The sequence below is a fragment of the Pelophylax lessonae genome (genome assembly GCF_965119305.1).
Source record: "Pelophylax lessonae genome assembly, chromosome: 6".
Classification (NCBI taxonomy): Eukaryota; Metazoa; Chordata; class Amphibia; order Anura; family Ranidae; genus Pelophylax; species Pelophylax lessonae.
Window position 1 is genome coordinate 10,929,361 of NC_138773.1, and position 21,342 is coordinate 10,950,702.

Below are 21,342 nucleotides of genomic sequence, written 5' to 3' on the forward strand. Positions count from 1 at the left end.
TGGGTCAGTTGTGCCTAGGGAGGGTTCGAGCCAATTCTGTGGGTTGTTAGGCAGGACGTAGACCCAATAATCTAATCAGCAGCTCCTGCGGGGGTGGTGCTACATATGTATTAGACAATGTATTTACCGGCTGCTGTCAGTTCTGGCTGATTTATGAAAAAAAAATAATAATTTTTTGCCGTAAAAAAAAAAAAAAATATTTAGGGCAACTTTTCCAATTGTAATACTTCTGTTATGACATTGTCCACGTGGTGGGACTATTTGTGCCCAGCTAGTAAGCCTTTTGTGGCTGCAAATATGACCTAAAAGGTTTTTAAAGTTCGCTTCCCATTAAAGTCAATGGGGCCCGCCGCAAACTTGCGGTTCGTGGACTTTTGAGAAACTTTGCGGCTGACGTTCGCGAACCGCCCCGGCCGATGTTTGTCCATCTCTAGTGAAGACTAGGCATGGGGTGGGAGAGGGGACATAGGGATCCTGGATAAGTGTAGTCCCACTACCTGCTTACCTTACTGCTGAAAGGTAACAGCATAAACTCCAGCACTATGATAGATCCGTGCTTCAAGGTCCTCACGCTTGTTCCACGCTCTTCCAAGGGATGTCCTCTGTAGTTAACATACAGTGCCTTGCAAAAGTATTCGGCCCCCTTAAACTTTGCGATCTTTTGCCACATTTCAGGCTTCAAACATAAAGATATAAAACTGTAATTTTTTGTGAAGAATCAACAACAAGTGGGACACAATCATGAAGTGGAACGAAATTTATTGAATATTTCAAACCTTGTTAACAAATAAAAAACTGAAAAATTTGGCGTGCAAAATTATTCAGCCCCTTTACTTTCAGTGCAGCAAACTCTCTCCAGAAGTTCAGTGAGGATCTCTGAATGATCCAATGTTGACCCAAATGACTAATGATGATAAATAGAATCCACCTGTGTGTAATCAAGTCTCCGTATAAATGCACCTGCACTGTGATAGTCTCAGAGGTCCGTTTAAAGCGCAGAGAGCATCATGAAGAACAAGGAACACACCAGGCAGGTCCGAGATACTGTTGTGGAGAAGTTTAAAGCAGGATTTGGATACAAAAAGATTTCCCAAGCTTTAAACATCCCAAGGAGCACTGTGCAAGCGATAATATTGAAATGGAAGGAGCATCAGACCACTGCAAATCTACGAAGACCTGGCCGTCCCTCTAAACTTTCAGCTCATACAAGGAGAAGACTGATCAGAGATGCAGCCAAGAGGCCCATGATCACTCTGGATGAACTGCAGAGATCTACAGCTGAGGTGGGAGACTCTGTCCATAGGACAACAATCAGTCGTATACTGCACAAATCTGGCCTTTATGGAAGAGTGGCAAGAAGAAAGCCATTTCTTAAAGATATCCATAAAAAGTGTTGTTTAAAGTTTGCCACAAGCCACCTGGGAGACACCAAACATGTGGAAGAAGGTGCTCTGGTCAGATGAAACCAAAATCAAACTTTTTGGCAACAATGCAAAACGTTATGTTTGGCGTAAAAGCAACACAGCTCATCACCCTGAACACACCATCCCCAATGTCAAACATGGTGGTGGCAGCATCATGGTTTGGGCCTGCTTTTCTTCAGCAGGGACAGGGAAGATGGTTAAAATTGATGGGAAGATGGATGGAGCCAAATACAGGACCATTCTGGAAGAAAACCTGATGGAGTCTGCAAAAGACCTGAGACTGGGACGGAGATTTGTCTTCCAACAAGACAATGATCCAAAACATAAAGCAAAATCTACAATGGAATGGTTCACAAATAAACATATCCAGGTGTTAGAATGGCCAAGTCAAAGTCCAGACCTGAATCCAATCGAGAATCTGTGGAAAGAACTGAAAACTGCTGTTCACAAACGCTCTTCATCCAACCTCACTGAGCTTGAGCTGTTTTGCAAGGAGGAATGGGCAAAAATTTCAGTCTCTCGATGTGCAAAACCAATAGAGACATACCCCAAGCGACTTACAGCTGTAATTGCAGCAAAAGGTGGCGCTACAAAGTATTAACTTAAGGGGGCTGAATAATTTTGCACGCCCAATTTTTCAATTTTTTATTTGTTAAAAAAGTTTGAAATATCCAATAAATTTTGTTCCACTTCATGATTGTGTCCCACTTGTTGTTGATTCTTCACAAAAAATTACAGTTTTATATCTTTATGTTTGAAGCCTGAAATGTGGCAAAAGGTCGAAAAGTTCAAGGGGGCCAAATACTTTCGCGAAGCACTGTATATATGTATATATATATACATATACAGGGCTTTTTTTCTCAGAGAATAGGTGCCGGAACTCCCCATTTCTGAGTCAATTCTTGTCTCCGCCCCCTACCCACCTCCAAGCACGGTTTCTTGATTCCACCCCCACCCGCCTCTCAATACCGCCCCTTTTAGAGAATATAGAGCCAAGTACCATGTTGTGGTGCTAAGTAATTTGTATGGCAACCATAGACCCCCCTCCCCAGCAACAATAGATGTCCCCCAGCAACAATGGACCCCTGCAAAAAAATACCACCCCAGCCCAGCAATAGACCTTTAGCACCATGCAACAGATCTCCCAGCAGCAAGCATCAATAGACCCCGCCCTCAACAGCAGAAGACAAGCAACAATTGACCCCATTCCCCAGCAACATAAGCACCCCCCCAGGAAACAGAAACAACAGATGTCCTCAGCAACAATAGATCAACATGCAAAAAAGATCCCCTCCAGCAACAATAGATCCCCCAGCACACCCCAATACCCCTTGTCATTACATACAGTACATTCAGTACTAGAGGTGCCGGAACTGCGTTCCCCCACGTTCCTGCTGAAAAAAAGCCCTGTATATAGTTAAAGCCCTGTATATAGTTAATATGTGTCTTGGATTAAATGAATGAGGTGGCAACCCAAGTGTGGGTTGTTTTTTTTTTTTTTTTTCTGTTTTGTTTTTTATAGTGAATTGACTTTAATGATTTGTCTCATTTTCTTTCTTTATTTTTTTGCAGTTTTTATTTCATGTGATAATAATTAGTGAGCTGACCCCACAGAGAGGTGAACGAGCCCATAAATGTTCCAAGCATATCCCAGATATTTATAGTACATCACTTTATTTCACTTCCTATGAACCATGCGTTGTATAATTACAGACAGTCGGGTTACAGAAGGGTTAACAGAAGTGAATGTGAAAGTAAATTGGTGGAATGTTGGTGTCATGTGATAGACAGGAAGGACTGCAATGTTCATTTCCAGAACTGACATTATAGATAAGGTAAGCTTCTCTCTCTCTTTCTATAGGGGTCTGGTTTGATTTTTCGGGGACAATATGGGGGACTGAAATGTTCCTGGAAGACCCCTGTCTCAGCATCGTCCCATTTTACTATACTATCAGAGTGCAAAAGGGCAAAAATGTATCTTTACATTGCATCTATAGTATTACGTTGTATCTATATTACATTGTATCTATATGTTTATATTATATCTATATGATTACATTGTATCTATAAGATCACATTGCATCTACAGTATCTCACAAAAGTAAGTACACCCCTCCCATTTTTGTAAATATTTTATTCTATCTTTTCATGTGACAACACTGAAGAAATGACACTTTGCTACAATGTAAAGTAGTGAGTGTACAGCTTGTATAACAGTGTAAATTTGCTGTCCCCTCAAAATAACTCAACACACAGCCATTAATGTCTAAACCGCTGGTAACAAAAGTGAGTACACCCCTAAGTGAAAATGTCCAAACTGGGCCCACAGTGTCAATATTTTGTGTGGCCACCATTATTTTCCAGCGCTGCCTTAACCCTCTTGGGCACGGAGTTCACCAGAGCTTCACAGGTTGGCACTGGAGTCCTCTTCCCCTCCTCCATGATGACATCACGGAGCTGGTGGATGTTAGAGACCTTGCACTCCTCCACCTTCCATTTGAGGATGCCCCACAGATGCTCAATAGGGTTTAGGTCTGGAGACATGCTTGGCCAGTCCATCACCTTTACCCTCAGCTTCTTTAGCAAGGCAATGGTCATCTTGGAGGTGTGTTTGGGGCCGTTATCATGTTGGAATACTGCCCTGCGGCCCAGTCTACGAAGAGAGGGGATCATGCTCTGCTTCAGTATGTCACAGTACATGTTGGCATTCATAGTTCCCTCAATGATCTGTAGCTCCCCAGTGCCGGCAGCACTCATGCAGCCCCAGACCATGAGACTCCCACCACCATGCTTGACAGTAGGCAAGACACACTTGTCTTTGTACTCCTCACCTGGTTGCCCCCACACACGCTTGACACCATCTGAACCAAATAAGTTTATCTTGGTCTCATCAGACCACAGGAAATGGTTCCAGTAGTCCATGTCCTTAGTCTGCTTGTCTTCAGCAAACTGTTTGCAGGCTTTCTTGTCCATCATCTTTAGAAGAGGCTTCCTTCTGGGGTGACAGCCATGCAGACCAATTTGATGCAGACTGCGGACATGATACAAGAGATGGTCAGAGACTGCGGACATAGTACAGGAGATGGTCAGAGACTGCGGACATAGTACAGGAGATGGTCAGAGACTGCGAACATGACACAAGAGATGGTCAGAGACTGTGGACATAAAACAGGAGATGGTCAGAGACTGCGAACATGACACAAGAGATGGTCAGAGACTGTGGACATAATACAGGAGATGGTCAGAGACTGTGGACATAATACAGGAGATGGTCAGAGATTGCGGACATGATACAAGAGATGGTCAGAGATGGTCAGAGACTGCGGACATGATACAAGAGATGGTCAGAGACTGTGGACATGATACAAGAGATGGTCAGAGACTGCAGACATAATACAAGAGATGGTCAGAGACTGCAGACATGATACAAGAGATGGTCAGAGATGGTCAGAGACTGCGGACATGACACAAGAGATGGTCAAAGACTACAGACATGATACAAGAGATGGTCAGAGACTGCAGACATGTTACAAAAGATGGTCAGAGTCTGTGGACATGATACAAGAGATGGTCAAAGACTGCAGACATGATACAAGAGATGGTCAGAGACTGCAGACATGATACAAAAGATGGTCAGAGACTGTGGACATGATACAAGAGATGGTCAGACACTGCAGACATAATACAAGAGATGGTCAGAGGCTGCGGACATGATACAAGAGATGGTCAGAGACTGCGGACATATTACAGGAGATGGTCAGAGACTGCAGACATGATACAATAGATGGTCAGAGACTGCGGACATGATACAAGAGATGGTCAGAGACTGCAAACATAGTACAGGAGATGGTCAGAGAATGCAGACATACTACAGGAGATGGTCAGAGACGGCAGACATACTATCTGAGATGGTCAGAGACTGCAGACGCATTGCAGGAGATGGTCAGAGACTAGCTATACCCCCACAGAATACTGTTGGATCTCTGGGCATGTGAGTATGTTTATGCATTACCCAGGGTAAAAGGGGAGAATATAATATATAAATGTGTATGGGGGAAGGGGGGGGAAGGAGGAATGAAGTTCCTAAATAAAGTAGAACTCTGAGAAAAATAAAAAAGACAGATAAAAAGCAGCCTGTCGGTAGCAGTCCCTCGGGTCATTTTTTAGTTTTATTTGGTGCTATTTTTTAACTTCCTTTTCTTTACCAAACCAAGCTGTCCAGAAAAAGTGTCAGAGGCCTGGGACAAACCATTTACCTCAGACAGGGGTGCTCACACTAATCAGCTTTTATTAATTTATAAAAAATATTTATCCCTGTAGCTTAAAAAAAAAAAAAAGGTTTGATTCTCAGCCTACATTTGTTAGTTACATTTAACCGGTTGCCGACTGCGCACAGTATATTTACTGCGGCAGTCAGCCCCGGCCAGGCAGAGTGACAATAGCGGGCGAGCGCGCGCCCGCTGAGGCGCGCGCCCGCCTTGGCTCGTTCAGGGAGGAGTGCGGGCGTGTACAGCGGGAGAAAGACAGAGCGGCTTATGTAAACAAGCCGCCTGTCATTCTCCCTGTGTAAAAATGCAGATCAGACGGTTCTACTATGTAGAACCGTTGATCTTTGTTTTTACACCAATAGCAATGTCCCACTACAGTTAGAATCCCGCTCCTAGGACACACTTAACCCCTCCCTGTCCAATACAGTTAACCCCTTCCCTGCCAGTGTCCTTTTTACAGTAACAGTGCATATTTATAGCACTGATTACTGTAGTAATGTCACTGGTACCCCCAAAAGTGTCAAAAATGTCAGTCAAGGGTCCGATCTGTCCGCCGCAATGTCGCAGTCCCGCAAAAAAAAAATCGCAGATCGCCGCCATTACTCGTTAAAAAAAAAAAACACCAAAAATGACAAAAATCTTTCCCTTTGTTAGTAAACGCGATAACTTTTGCGCAAACCAATCAAAATACGCTTTTTGCGATTTTTTTTACCAAACATATGTAGCATAAAACAATTTGGCCGAAAATGTTAAAAAATTTTGATTTTTACATTATTTTTTGGGGGAATTTCATAAAAAAAAGTGAAAAATATTGTTATTTTTGCAAAAATTGTCGCTCTTTTTTTGTTTATAGCGCATGATCAAAAAATCGCACAGGTGATCAAATACCACCAAAAGAAAGCTCTGTTTGTGGGAAAAAAAGGACGTCAAATTCGTTTAGGTACAGCGTCGCACGACCGCGCAATTGTCCCTTAAAATCACCCAGTAAAAAATCGCAAAAAAAACCCTGGTCAGGAAGGGGGTAAAATCTTCCGGGGCTTAAGTGGTTAAAAATTTATCTAAATCTGCCCGTCCATTTAACTCTACCCTCTCCACCAGGTGACAATGCTATCTAAGGGTGTCTCCATTGTTCCTCCATAGACACAGTGGAGGAGTGAGCGTTGTCCCCCCTAGGACAGGACGTGTGCTACTGGCATATTTTATAGGAAGGTCACTTCCATCAGAGAACCCAAAGTCACCTCTACAAAGTGTAACCAAACCCGTGGCTGCTGCTATCTTAAGTTTATTTATTTCCCATAATATTGATGGTGGTATCAGCATACCTATAACTTACTTTTTTTCATAAAATTAACTAAGGGAAATCTACAAATAAATATAAAAACAATATTAATAAAAAAAAAAAAAAACAACAAATACATTTAAATATAATAAATACATTAAAAAATACATAAATATAATAAATAAAAAACACCAAATAAATGTAATAAAAAAACAATAAATATAAAAAATATATAATTATAAACAAATTTAATAAATAACAACCAATAAATACATATATTTAATAAAAAACAACAAATAATTATAAATAAATTTAATAAATAAATAAATATAATGAATATATAATCATTTAAATGTAAATAAATATTATAAACAAAAACCAATAAAACATAGTTACATAGTAGGTGAGGTTGAATAAAGACAATAGTCCATCCAGTTCCCCCTGTGTAGGTGTGTGCGGCTGTAATCATCTCTCATACCCCTGAATGTTCTGATCCTTGAGATGTACGCCCCAAAGTCTTTTGAAAGCCACCATAATTCCCGCAGAATCCACTTCTTGTGGTAGAGAATTCCACAATCTTGTAGCCCTAACAGTAAAGAACCCCCTGTGTTGCCTGATCTTAAAACGCTTCTCCTCTAATCGCATTGTATGTCCTCGAGTCCTCATGCAATCCCTTCGACTGAATAGCTTTTTTTCTATGCTGAGATCACCATTGCGGTATTTGTAAATTGCTATCATGTCCCCTCTCAGACGTCTCTTCTCCAGGGAGAATAAAAAACAAAACAAGACCACATTGCTCTCATCAGTGGAACCTTCAGATGATTGGAAACGTTCATCGGGTGCACGGGCTGTGGTGATCTCTCCAAACACTGTGGAATACAATATCAAGCAGAAGGACAGCCGGCAACTCTGTAGATCTTCTGATATTTTATTAACACATCTCAGTGGGTAAAAGACAAGGTGGCTAACGCGTTTCGGCCTTGGTCACAGCACACATAGCATATATATGAAAAATATATGAGTTTTTTTCATATATATACTGTGTGTGCTGTGACCAAGGCTTATCGCCGAAACGCGTTAGCCACCTTGTCTTTTTACTCACTGAGATGTGTTCATAAAATATCAGAAGATCAACAGAGTTGCTGGCTGTCCTTCTGCTAAACAAAAACTATAAAATAAATTTAATAAAAAAAATAAATTAATCAATAAATATAATAAAAAAAGTCAACAAATAAATATAAATATAATAAAAAATAGATGTTGTCCATTGAACTGATTGTAGTTTGTTGGGCGATGTTTGAATTGTTACCTTGTAGTGTGTATTTTGTGTCGCCATTTCTTGTTATGTTGGATGTTGTCTCTCAGTCTCTGCAGAATCGCCATGACGGTCGGTATCTTCTCGAGGGAGCATCAAAAAACCTATCAATGGCTAATAGATTTCCTCTGCACCTTCCTGTGGGCGGGGGATGTCAAATCTGTCTTGATCAGGAATAATTCACAAATCCAACCTCAGAATTACACCTTCGCCATTTTATATCACTCGAAGACAAGGGGGCGCATCAATGTAACCGACGTCACCGACTCCCTGTACGACGATGAGCTGGAAAAATTGTCCAGAACCCTAGGTAAAGAAAAAAATTACATACATAACGCATTGAATTGAAAGTGTTTATGTCTAGGCAAAAAAAAAAAATATATATACCATGTGTGAGTGTATACAGTAAGTGTGTGTGTATATATATATATATATATATATATATATATATATATATATACCTACTGTGTGCACTAACACACTATATATATATATATATATATATATATATATATATATATATACAGTGTGTGAGTATATACAGTAAGTGTGTGTGTATATATATATAAATATATATAGTGTGTTAGTGCACACATTAGGTATATATATATATATATATATATATATATATATATATATACACACACACACACTTACTGTATACACTCACACACTGTATACATATATATATATATATATATATATATATATATATATATATATATGAGTGAGTGAGTGTTTAAAGTTAGTGTATATATATATATATATATATATATATATATATATATATATATATAGTGTGTGAGTATATACAGTAAGTGTGTGTGTGTGTATATATATATATATATATATATATATATATATATATATATTGTGTTAGTGCACACAGTAGGTATATATATATATACATACATATATACATACATATATATATATACAGTGTGTTAGTGTATACAGTAAGTGTATATATATATATATATATATATATATATATATATATATATATATATATATATATATACACATATACATGAGTAAGTGAGTGTATACAGTTAGTGTATATATATATATATATATATATATATATATAGTGTGTGAGTATATACAGTAAGTGTGTGTGTATATATATATATATATATATATATATATATATATATATACAGTGTGTGAGTATATACAGTAAGTGTGTGTGTGTGTATATATACAGTGTGTGAGTATATACAGTAAGTATATCAAAAACAAATGTGGTGAACAGCACTCTTTAGGTGAGCAATGCAATCAGACCATCCCACTGGCCATATATAGGAAGAAAGTTTGAGGAGTTGCTGCACCACTATTTATTAAAACATGTATTAGGCAGAAAAAGCTTCAGGCAATAATAATATATAGAAAAAGAGAAGTACCTACATCCCAAATATATACAAGAAAAACACTAAAAAACTAGGGGCAACAAAAAAAAGGGGGGGGGGATTTTAATGCTACTGTTCCCAGACAGGTAATCAGACCAGAAAGCATGTATATATATATATATATGAAAAATATCAAAATGTTATTGCATACAAAATAAACAATTTACAAAAAAGAGAAATTCATTAAGCACATTGGTTAAGGGCATTAAAATCAAAGTATATCATATACATCCCGGAGGGGAGGTCAATCCTCTGTAAATTCCTCCAGGTGTAGACTAATGGTTGACTAGGCATTCCCAGGAGTTCCCGACATGTTTCACCCATAACCGCTTCCTCAGGGGAATGGGAAAGAGACTGAGAGAAGAAAAAAGAGATATACAATATGGATAAAGTATGTACAGATGGGCACAATTATTAACGAAACATAACTGTGAAGATTTGTCCATAGGGACCAAGGAATAGGATAAATCTTAGTAATAATAAACAACAGTGTTACCTGGCATACGAAACAGCGCTCACCCAGCCAGTATGGAGTTTAATTTCCACCTTAATCAGCCACAGAACCTTTGTAATTATCCACTTCTGGACCGGAAGGATTTCCCCCCTTAATGACCAGGCCATTTTTTGCGATTCCGCACTGCGTTTGTTTAACGGACAATTGCGCGGTTGTGCGACGCTGTACCCAAATAACATTGATGCCCTTTTTTCCCACAAACAGAGCTTTCTTTTGGTGGTATTTGATCACCTCTGCGATTTTTATTTTTTGTGCTATAAACAAAAAAATGCAACAATTCGGAAAAACAAAAACAATATTTTTCAGTCATTAACCGGTTGCCGACCGCCGCAAGTACATATACTGCGGCGGTCAGCCCCGGCCAGGCAAAGTGAAGTATCGGTACGTCACTAGCCTGGGAGCCAATAGCGGGTGAGCGCGCGCCCCTGAAGGCACGCTCCCGCCCCGGCTCGTTCCCTAACGTTTCCGCACGTGTGACCGGCGGACCCGATGTCCGCCGGTCACTCGCGATCGTCCGCTGTGAAGGGAGAAAGGCAGGCGGCTAATGTAAACATTCTCCCCTGTGCAAAAATGGAGATCATACTGTTCTACTATGTAGGACCGTTGATCTCTGTTCTTACACCAGTAGCCATGTCCAATCACAGTCAGAAACACGCCCCTATGGTCACACTTAACCCCTCCTTCTCCAAAAAAGTTAACCCCTTCCCTGCCAGTGTCATTTTTACAGTAACAGTGCATATGTATAGCACTGATTACTGCAGTAATGTCACTGGTACCCCCAAAAGTGTCAAAAATGTCAGTCAAGGATCCGATCTGTCCGCCGCAATGTCGCAGTCCCGCAAAAAAAAAAATCGCAGATCGCCGCCATTACTCGTTAAAAAAAAAAAAAATTACAAAAATCTTTCCCTTAGTTAGTAAACGCAATAAGTTTTGTGCAAACCAATCAAAATACGCTTATTGAGATTTTTTTTACCAAACATATGTAAATGTAACAGAAAACAAATTGGCCAAAAATGTTAAAAAATTTTGATTTTTATATTTTTTTGGGGGGGAATTTCATATAAAAATAATGTGAAAAATATTGTTATTTTTGCTAAATTGTCGCTCTTTTTTTGTTTATAGCGCATGATCAAAAAATCGCACAGGTGATCAAATACCACCAAAAGAAAGCTCTGTTTGTGTGGAAAAAAGGACATCAAATTCGTTTAGGTACAGTGTTGCACGTCCGCGCAATTGTCCGTTAAAGTCACGCAGTGACAAATCACAAAATAGGGCCTGATCAGGAAGGGGGGTAAAATCTTCCGGGGCTTAAGTGGTTAACAGTATTATTTAGTCATTTTTGTAGGTCAGACACCATTATTAAGCACTAACCAATTACAGTCACAGTGGGTTTTATTTTTTAAAACTGGAGATTGTAAAATCGGGTGCAGCGCTGCATGGTAACCAATCAGCTCCCAGGTTTTATTGTCAAAGCTTAAGGCCCCTTTCACACAGGCAGAACGTTCAGATCCGCCTGTCCGTTTTTTTGGCGGATCTGATCGGTCCTCCCATACATCCCTATGGGGCATCGGATGTCAGTGAAGAACTGTCCGCTGACATCCGATCTGATCCGTCAAATCTGGACGGATGGAAACCCTATTTTCCATCCGTCCAGCGGATCGGATGGGATCGGATGAGAATGGACCGACGGTCCGTTCCCATCCGATTCCCCCATAGAGATGTATGGGGAACTGACAGCTGTGTCACCACACACGGCACAGAGACACAGCTGTCTCGATCTCCCGCTGAGATAAACGGAGTCCGTCCGACGGACGGACAGTGTGAAAGGGGCCTTATTAAACAAGCTGAATTTAGAAGCTGATTGGCTATCCTGCACAGCTGCACCAGATTTTGCACTCTCCAGTTTTAGTAAATCAACCCTTGTATGTTCTACTCACAGGAAAGAGGAATGTCATTGTGGTGATCGATCATCTAGATAACAACAGCGATGAGGAGAAGACCCAAATCCTGATGGCTCAGCCCAATATTCAGAGAATGGCCCATGAACTCTTCCTCTTCACCCCAGCGGCAAAACACAACACCGACAATGTGAACATCTCCAACAAACGGAGGATGAGAGAAATCATTCAAGGTAGGAAGGTTTCTTCACCATAACCAGAATTCCTGGACCAAACCAACTACCAATACCAGGGGTGGTCAGACTAGCCATGCTGGGATCACAAAAGCCAGTGTACAGTTTTCCCAGATCCTTATGTGTGAGTTTTCTCTTCTATTTCTCTTTTGTTCCAAATTCCACCAGGTGGCCATCTCAAAAGAACTAATGTGGTAAATGTAATACTCTTGAGATCCCTAAAATTGATTGTAGTGTTTTCTTGGGGGTCCTCATCCACAGGGTGCACATCTTTGATCTAGTGCAGCCATGCCCAGCCCTTACCCCTTCTAGATGGACTTTGCATTCCTCACAGAGGTGTGACCCAGGCAGCTGACTCCCAAGATTATTTTTCCAGCAGTTTTGTGGGTCATCAATTTGCGACGTGTTACGGGCCGCATTTCCCCATCTCATACTGCCACCCGTAAAACACAAATTGATGAGTATGAGGAAGCAGAGTGTCTCCTCCGGGGAAAGTCCCTCATGTGATTGTGGTGTGCTCAATGACGTCAGACATCAGCGCACTCCATCTCATGCAGGGCAGGCTGGATTTTTTAGGGCGGTGGGGGCGGCAAACACAGGAGTGACAGGAGAAGTGAGGACAGACAGCGGGTGTTTGGTGGAACGGTCCAGAGGTGAGTCATGGAAGAAGATAACAATATATATAATATTTTCTACATTTTTTATTTATATAAAATAATGGATGTGGGGGCCTTTTGTTGAGCATGATTTTTTTTTTGGGGGGGGGGCAGCATTTTATTTTTGGACCCAGGCGGCACAATGTCTTGGGCCTACCCATGGGGAGGGTAACAGAGGGCAAGCAGGAGTCTTCTGCTTACTTAAAGAGAACCTGTGCTTTTCCCATCAACAAGGTCACTTTCAAAATGGATCTTTCATTCCCTAAATATAAATGACTGTAGGTCATTGACAAATAAAGTTAGAATGAAAGAAGAACAAAAAATTGGTCCTGGCCTTTGATGTTTCTGGGAGGGGTAGGCAATGTCACTGTGCCTTTGGGACAGCTGGGAACCCAAAATCCTGTGAGAATGAACCCAGTCTATTGCAGGTGCAAATCCCAATAGGACGCCTCTCTTTGGGTATAGCTGTCACCCCTGGTAACATTAATAGTGCCTCCCAAAAGCATTGGAAGCTGAGTTTCTTTATTTAGTTATACCTATTTTTTTATTTAGTAATTTATTTTTATTTATTTACCATTGTCTGCAGCTAATTGTGAAAATAACCAAAAATGTTATACAGTAAGTGGACTGTAGCCATATCAGTAAACTTACCCCAAAACAGCAATCAACTGTCCCTGATACTTGGTTGTATTAAATAGCATCGTGCTTTTCACTTTAAACTCTCTATAAAAAAAACAGAGATTTATTATTTTAACCGCTTGCCGACTGCCTCCTGACTATTTACTGCGGCGGTCAGCCCCTCACAGGCAAAGCGACGTAGTACTACGTCGCTAGCCTGTGAGGCTCTGGGGAGTGAGCGCGCGCCGCCGGAGGCGCGCTCCCGCGCGGTCACGGACCCCCCCCGCGATTGTGCCCGGCGGACCCGATGTCCGCCGGGCACTCGCGATCGTCCATTAAACCGGAAGAAAGGCAGGCGGCTAATGTAAACAAACCCGCCTGTCATTCTTCCCTGTGTAAGAATGGAGATCAGACGGTTCTACTATGTAGGACCATTGATTTCTGTTCTTACACATGTAGCCACAGCCAATCACAGTTAGAAACACGCCCCTAGGACACACTTAACCCCTCCCTCTCCAATACAGTTAACTCCTTCACTGCCAGTGTCATTTTTGCAGTAACAGTGCATATGTATAGCACTGATTACTGCAGTAATGTCACTGGTAACCCCAAAAGTGTCAAAAATGTCAGTCAAGGGTCCGATCTGTCCGCCCCAATGTCGCAGTCCCGCAAAAAAAATCGCAGATCGGCGCCATTACTTGTTAAAAAAAAAACAACAAAAATGACAAAAATCTTTCCCTTTGTTAGTAAACGCGATAACTTTTGCGCAAACCAATCAAAATACGCTTTTTGCATTTTTTTTTACCAAACATATGTAGCAGAAAACAAATTGGCCGAAAATGTTAAAAAATTTTGATTTTTACATTTTTTTAGGCCCTGGTCAGGAAGGGGGTAAAATCTTCCGGGGCTTAAGTGGTTAAAGTCTCAGTACATGTAATAAATACATTATTATTATTATTATTATTATTATTATACAGGATTTACATAGCGCCATACAGTATAGTTACAATACAGTATGGGAGGAATCAGGGGCCCCTGCTCTGCTGGGACCACTTTTATGTGAAAGAGGACGACTCGACCTGTAAAATTAAATCGGGGTTATGGCAGCAGATAACTCTGGTATTTAACGTCAAAGTAGCCACGTAAAACTGCGGCTGACGGTCCATAAGTGGTTAAATGAAATTTGCGCTTACATCAAGGACAATGAATTAGAGCGATATGGGATAAAATCTTGCACGGCCACCTGCAGTGCGGTCCGTGCTAGTTGACGTCACTTAGGATTGGAGCTAGCAAAGTGACGTCAAGTATCGCGGACCGCACAGCAGGCGGCCATGCAAGATTTTATCCCATATCGCTCAAATTCATTGTCCTTGATGTAAGTGCATTTTTTATTTAAAGCGGAGTTCCGGGCACAAAAACTATTTTTTTTTTTGTGCCCCTCCGCTAGGTAGAGCTCACCTGAAAAGGAATTGGATAGTTATTTTTATTTTTTTTGTTTACTCACCTTTTTATTGAAGATCGTAAATACTCACCTATGACTGCTTCCTCCCTCGGAGCCGCGGCTCACCCCGTCACTTCCTGCCTCACGATGATTCCTGGGAGCTAAACGTCATCGCTCCCAGGAATCAATGCGACGGCACCAGCCCCGCTCGTCCCTTCCGGGCGACGCCGCATTCCCCTGCTAAACAGCTTCTGGGCATGCCCAGAAGCTGTGGAGGAATGCGGCGCCGCACCGGAAGTGACGAGAGGGGCCGGTGCAGGCGCATTCTGGGACAAGAAGACGCAGAAGAAGACACAGAAGAGGACCGCGCCGGCTTCAGCTGCCCACAACAGAGATGGAAACGCTGTGGAAGAAATTTTCTAAGTAAGTATTTCTTCTAAAAGGTAAGTGCGAACCGGGACAGATCAGAGGCTAGCCATTGTGGAATGTACTAGCCCTGACTGTCCCGGGGGTATGTTCAGGAAAAAATAATTTCTGTGCCCGGAACTCCGCTTAAATAAACCAGCTTTATACGTATTTTTGTACTATGAGCGTCTTCCATTATCTTTTATAACCACGTGATGTGAATAATGATATTAAGTGGCCGAGAAGGGTTGTGAGAATTTCTGAAGAGAGAAAGTAAAGTAGCCAGGTAGAGAAATAATTAACCACTTAAGCCCCGGAAGATTTTACCCCCTTCCTGACCAGGCCCTATTTTGCGATTCAGCACAATTGCGCGGTCATGCGACGCTGTACCCAAATGAAATTGACGTCCTTTTTTTCCCACAAACAGAGCTTTCTTTTGGTGGTATTTGATCACCTGTGCGATTTTTACTTTTTGTGCTATAAACAAAAAAAAGAGCGCCAATTTTGAAAAAATAACAATATTTTTCACATTTTTTTGTATGAAATTCCCCCCCCCCCCAAAAAAAAAATGTAAAAATCAAAATTGTTTAACATTTTAGGCCAATTTGTTTTCTGCTACATATGTTTGGTAAAAAAAATTGCAATAAGCTTATTTTGATTGGTTTGCGCAAACGTTATTGCGTTTACTAACTGCTGTTACACCAGGGAGAATGACAGGCGGCTTTGTTTACATCAGCCGCCTGCCTTTCTCCCTCTCCAGCGGGAGATCGCGAGTGACCGGCGGACATCGGGTCCGCCTGTAACACGCGCGGACATGTTAGGGAACGAGCGGGGGTGGGAGCGAACCTCCAGCGGCACGCACTCGCCCCCTAGAGGCTCTCAGGCGAGCGACGTAGTACTACGTCACTTTGCCTGTACGGGGCTGACCGTGCGGCGGTCGGCAAGTGGTTAAGGAAAGTTGATAATGGTCCAGGGGGGTTGGTAGATTACAGCAATTCTTAAGGAAAATGGAGAAAATAGATGTATACATTGAGCTTCAAATGATGAGAGGGACAGAAAGAGAGGAGAGTGAAGAACCTGGAAGGTGCTCTGTGGGGATAGGAGGAATCCCACTCCACCTTCCTTCCATTAGGTCTAGGGGAGTGAATCCAGAGAAGGCCACCATGGGAGAAGGAAGCAGGAGAAGGAGTGTCAGATTCATGAAGTCAGGTTTGGGTGACAGCAAGTGGATTAATGAAGTTAGTGACAAAGAGGTTTTGAACAGAGGAGAGTTTGTTGCAGACCACGGAAGTGAAGATATACTAATCCCCTTTATGTAAGGGTTAAGGCAAGGAGGTTGTAGATGTGTGGTCGGAGATAAATCTACTCATAGATGGTGCTTTGTTTTTTTTTTTACATTGTGTAATAAATGAGTTTATATTAAATGTTGGTCTACAGTATGTTGTGATTGCACAATGAATGAACGTTGTCACTTTTATAGGAGATATATAAAAATTGGGCTTCAGTCATGTAGATGTCTCGGTGACATTGACAATCACACAACGAGTTGCAATGTGCATTTTATTCTCCGTGATAAATTTTCCTGAAATGCAGATTTTTGTTTTGACAGCAGCCCGCCCACCTACATTACTGACCAATGCAAATTATCCAATGGTAAGTTATGTAAGTATGTTACATAGTTACATATTGTTCTCTTTTACTAATCTCAAATTTTAATTGAGACATTTTATTTTACTCTATCCAAAACTAAAAAAAAAAAGTTTTACCTTTAGTTATACTTTAACCACTTAAGGACCGCCCGCCGAGTAATACTGCGTCAGGCAGTCCCTCCTGCGCGACCGACGTAGATATACGTCGGTCGCGCACCTGCAGCTAGGGGGCGAGCGCACACCGCCGGCGGTGCGCTCCCGCCCCCTCTCGTCAGCGGGGACTCCGATGCATGGGGCAGGCGGCTCCAATTGCCACCTGACACCCGCGGAGATGCCGATGAATGGGGCCGGCGGCCGCTGTTGCTGCCTGACACCCGCAATCGCTCCCCGCCGAGAGAGAAGGACGGGCAGCTGTTGTAAACACATCTGACCGTTCTTCTCCCTGGAATGATTGCAGAGCTCCTTTGATCCTTCTATATAGGAACACATGTCTCTATGGTCATTTCACAAGCCACGCCCACCCACACTTAGAAACATGCCCCTAGGTACACATTTAACCCTTGAGCACCCACACTGTTAACCCCTTCCCTGCCAGCATCATTATTACAGTAACAGTGCATATTTTTAGCACTGATTACTGTAGTAATGTCACTGGTCCCCCCCAAAAGTGTCAAAAATGTCAGTTAGGGGTCCAATCTGTCCGCCGCAATGTCGCAGTCGTGCTAAAAATCACAGATTGCCACCATTACTAGTAAAAAAAAATAATTAATAAACATGACATAAATCTTTTCCGTAGTTAGTAGACGCGATAACTTTTGCGCAAGCCAATCAAAATACGCTTATTGTGTTTTTTGTTTTTTTTTTTTTACCAAAAATATGTAGCAGAAAACAAATTGGCCTAAAATGTTAAAAAAGTTTGATTTTAATTTATTTATTTTTTTTGGGAATGTTATATAGCAGAATGTGAAAAATATTGTTTTTTTTTTCAGAATTGTCGCTCATTTTTTGTTTATAGCGCAAAAAATAAAAATCGCAGAGGTGATCAAATACCACCAAAAGAAAGCTCTGTTTGCGGGGAAAAAAAGACATCAATTTTATTTGGGTACATCGTTGCACGACCGCACAATTGTTCATTAAAGTAACGCAGTGCCAAATCACAAAAATGGTCTGGTCATTAAGAGGGGAAATCCTTCCAGAAGTAGTTAATTGAGACATTTTATTTTACTCTATCCAAAACGAAAAAAAAAAAAAAAAAAGTTTTACCTTTCGTTATACTTTTAATGTAATGTACCCAATCACAACTTAAAGTGGGAGTAAACTCCCATGCCTGACTTTTTCCATGCCAGACGCTCGCGATCGCTCCTCGTGGAGACAGGGCAGACCGCTGTTCTGTCAATTATAAACACAGGGATCCTGTGTTCCTCTTATAACTTTTGTGCAAACCTATCAATATACACTTATTTGGATTTCTTTTTACCAAAAATATGTAGCAGAATACAAATTGGCCTAAAAGGATGAAAAAATTAGATTTTTTTTTTTTTTATTGAGAATGTTATATAGTAGAATGTGAAAAATATTGTTTATTTTTCAGAATTGGCGCAGTGCTCTGCACCCCGAGCCCACCCTTTTTGAAGCCTACTAGAGCCTCTGGCTCTAATCATGTGCTTCAAAGAAAAAAAAAACCCATTGAACTTCATGCGTCTGGCACCCTGCATGTAGATTAGGGGGCCGGATGCATGGATGGGGGGGGGCGGCGCCCCTGCACCCTCAATGGATAGGCCGCCCCTGTCCGGAACTCTCCCTCCTGACAGGCTGAGACACAGCAGTGGCACAACTGGCTTCCACTGCTTTCAATCAAAGTCAGTTAGCCAATCAGGAGAGGGGTCAGAAACGGGGCTCTGTGTCTGAATGGACACAGGGATCTGTAACTCGGCTTGGGTGCCCCCACAGCATGCTGCTTGCTGTGGGGGCACTCGACAGGAGGGAGGGGTCAGGAGAGCTGAAGAGGGACCTGAAAAGAGAAGGACCTGGGCTGCTCTGTGCAAAACTAACTGCACAGAGGAGGTAAGTATAACCTGTTTGTTACTTTAGGAGAAAAAAAAACGAGACTTTACAATCACCTTAAATGTGGATGGACCATATTGCAGATGCTGTGGCAGTTAATGACAGCGGGAGTGCCAGTGTGTGGTAAGTGGTATGGCTGAACCACTCCAAGCCTGGCCAAGGCACTCTACCTGCTCCCTGCTATGCAGTAGGAATTGTAGACCCCTCTGAAGTAGGGTTTGTAGACCCCCCTGAAGTAGGAATTGTAGACCCCTCTGAAGTAGGGATTGGAGACCCCACTGAAGTAGGGATTGGAGACACCCCCTGAAGATCTCACCTCTTTGTAACGGCCTGCAGCGTTATCAATAATATGAAGTGCAGACCCAATAGTTGCATTCTACTCCTGGTCCCCATATGATGATCACATGGTTCCATCTCCTTGAGATTTACCAACAATTGATGTCTTGTGGGAGCCCAGCTGATTGGATATAACACAAATCCACAGATTGCTTTTTACTTTAAAATGGAACTCCAGGCATGTAACACTGCATACCCTCAAGCCCCTCCACCAGCTGATATTGTTTTAACCCTATACATATCTTTGCTCCTGCAGTTCTTTTGCTGGTCTGGTGACATCACCAGTAGTTTCTATTCTACCTCTGGCAGGTGGGGGAGAGAGGGACGCCTTCTTCCAGGACCAAGGCACTGCCTCTCCGCTCCTGTACTCTCTATCATCCTACTGGTTTCAGACGCAGGCTGGCTCTCCTCCACACATTCACATAGGACAGCACTGAGCCTAAAGGATTGTCTATGTGATATGCCTTATAATAATGGATACTCTTGTAAGTGTTTTTAACCCTTGTGTGTTGCAATAAATTGTCTATGCTGCACTTAGAGGTGTCTTGTGTTTTCCTCATATTTCTTAAGAGGGTAAGTAGAACTTTAAAAACATGGGGAGGGAAGAATAAAAATAAAGCTGGGGTTTCACTTTAGATGACATTTCTAAAGCTGTGTTTGACCTTCTTGGATTTATATCTCTTTGGCCCTGTTGGGTTGCATGGGTAAAGCAGGTCAATCTCGGCATTTTGCTGCATACGCATTGACTAGCATTGGTAACACCCAACAATATGGGTCCTAATAGAAATTGATAGAAATTGTACAATCAGATTGTAATGTGTGCTTATCCTTATTTGAGGAAAAACATAATATCAAGAAATTCACATTGTCCTCCCTCCTGTTCTGTTTCAGATCTGCGGATGGAAGATGAAACTGGCAACAATCACCATAGCTATTTGTCTATTCATGATTGTGTTCTTGTGGTATAACGCTAGCATTTTGCAGTGGTGAAATGTCCCTCTGAAGGTATTCCTCCCCCGTGTAAATAGTACTAGCCCCCAAAATAATCCACTGAGGTTCTTATGGCGTAAATCAGTGTTTCTCAACCTTTTTAAAGTCAAGGCACCCTTTAACCACTTTAGCCCCAAGCTCATTTTTGACACATTTTGTCCCCCAAATATTTCAAACAAAATTTTTTAGGAAAAATTACGAAAAATTACATTTCACTGCATATGAAAAAAACTAAACAGGAAAGTTAGCCCATTTTTTATATATTGTGAAAGATGATGTCAGGCCGTGTAAATAGATACCCAACACGTTACGGTTTAAAATTGCACACACCCGCGGAATGGCGACAAACTACGCTCAATAAAAATCTCCATAGGTGACGCTTTAAAAAAAATTAACGGTTACCAGTTTAGAGTTAGAGTGTAGCTCTTTTTTTTTAATTATTGCTCACGCTCTGGCGATCGCGGTGATACCTCACATGTGTGGTTTGAACAGCAATTTCATTCGCAGTGCGACTTCCGTATATGTTTTCCTTCGTGCGCGAGCTCACAGCTAATTTTTTTTTTTCTCCTAATTATTTTATTTTTTTTTTTAAATTTAGCACAGATTTAAAAAAAAAAAAATCTGATCGCTTTTATTTCTGTCACAAGCAATGTAAACATCCCTTGTGACAGTAATAGGCAGTGACAGGTACTCTTTATGGAGGGATCGGGGGTCTAAAAGACCCCAAACCCCTTCACTGCACTTCAAAATATTCAAAACGCCGAAAATTGCATTTTTGAATACATTCACTTTTTAAATCCAGCACCTTTAGCAGCCGAGTAACCGGGATGTGACGTCATGGAC

General features: G+C 41.5%; 1 protein-coding gene across 4 annotated transcripts; it reads left to right on the top strand.

The window, feature by feature from the left end:
- Window positions 1-3,216: 3,216 nt before the first annotated feature.
- Window positions 3,217-20,540, top strand: LOC309558210 (uncharacterized protein). 4 transcript variants are annotated; one of them, XM_082261231.1, is made up of 5 exons: window positions 3,217-3,259; window positions 8,346-8,596; window positions 12,149-12,340; window positions 17,070-17,113; window positions 20,401-20,540. In XM_082261231.1, exons 2-5 carry the CDS (start codon window positions 8,353-8,355, stop codon window positions 20,497-20,499), a joined length of 579 nt encoding a protein of 192 aa, XP_082117357.1. In that variant the 5' UTR covers window positions 3,217-3,259; window positions 8,346-8,352; the 3' UTR covers window positions 20,500-20,540. The 4 variants fall into 4 exon arrangements, with proteins under 4 accessions (XP_082117357.1, XP_082117358.1, XP_082117355.1 ...); XM_082261232.1 differs by having other exon boundaries at window positions 17,073-17,113; XM_082261229.1 differs by having other exon boundaries at window positions 17,070-17,122; window positions 20,401-20,524.
- The last annotated feature ends 802 nt before the right edge of the window (window positions 20,541-21,342 follow it).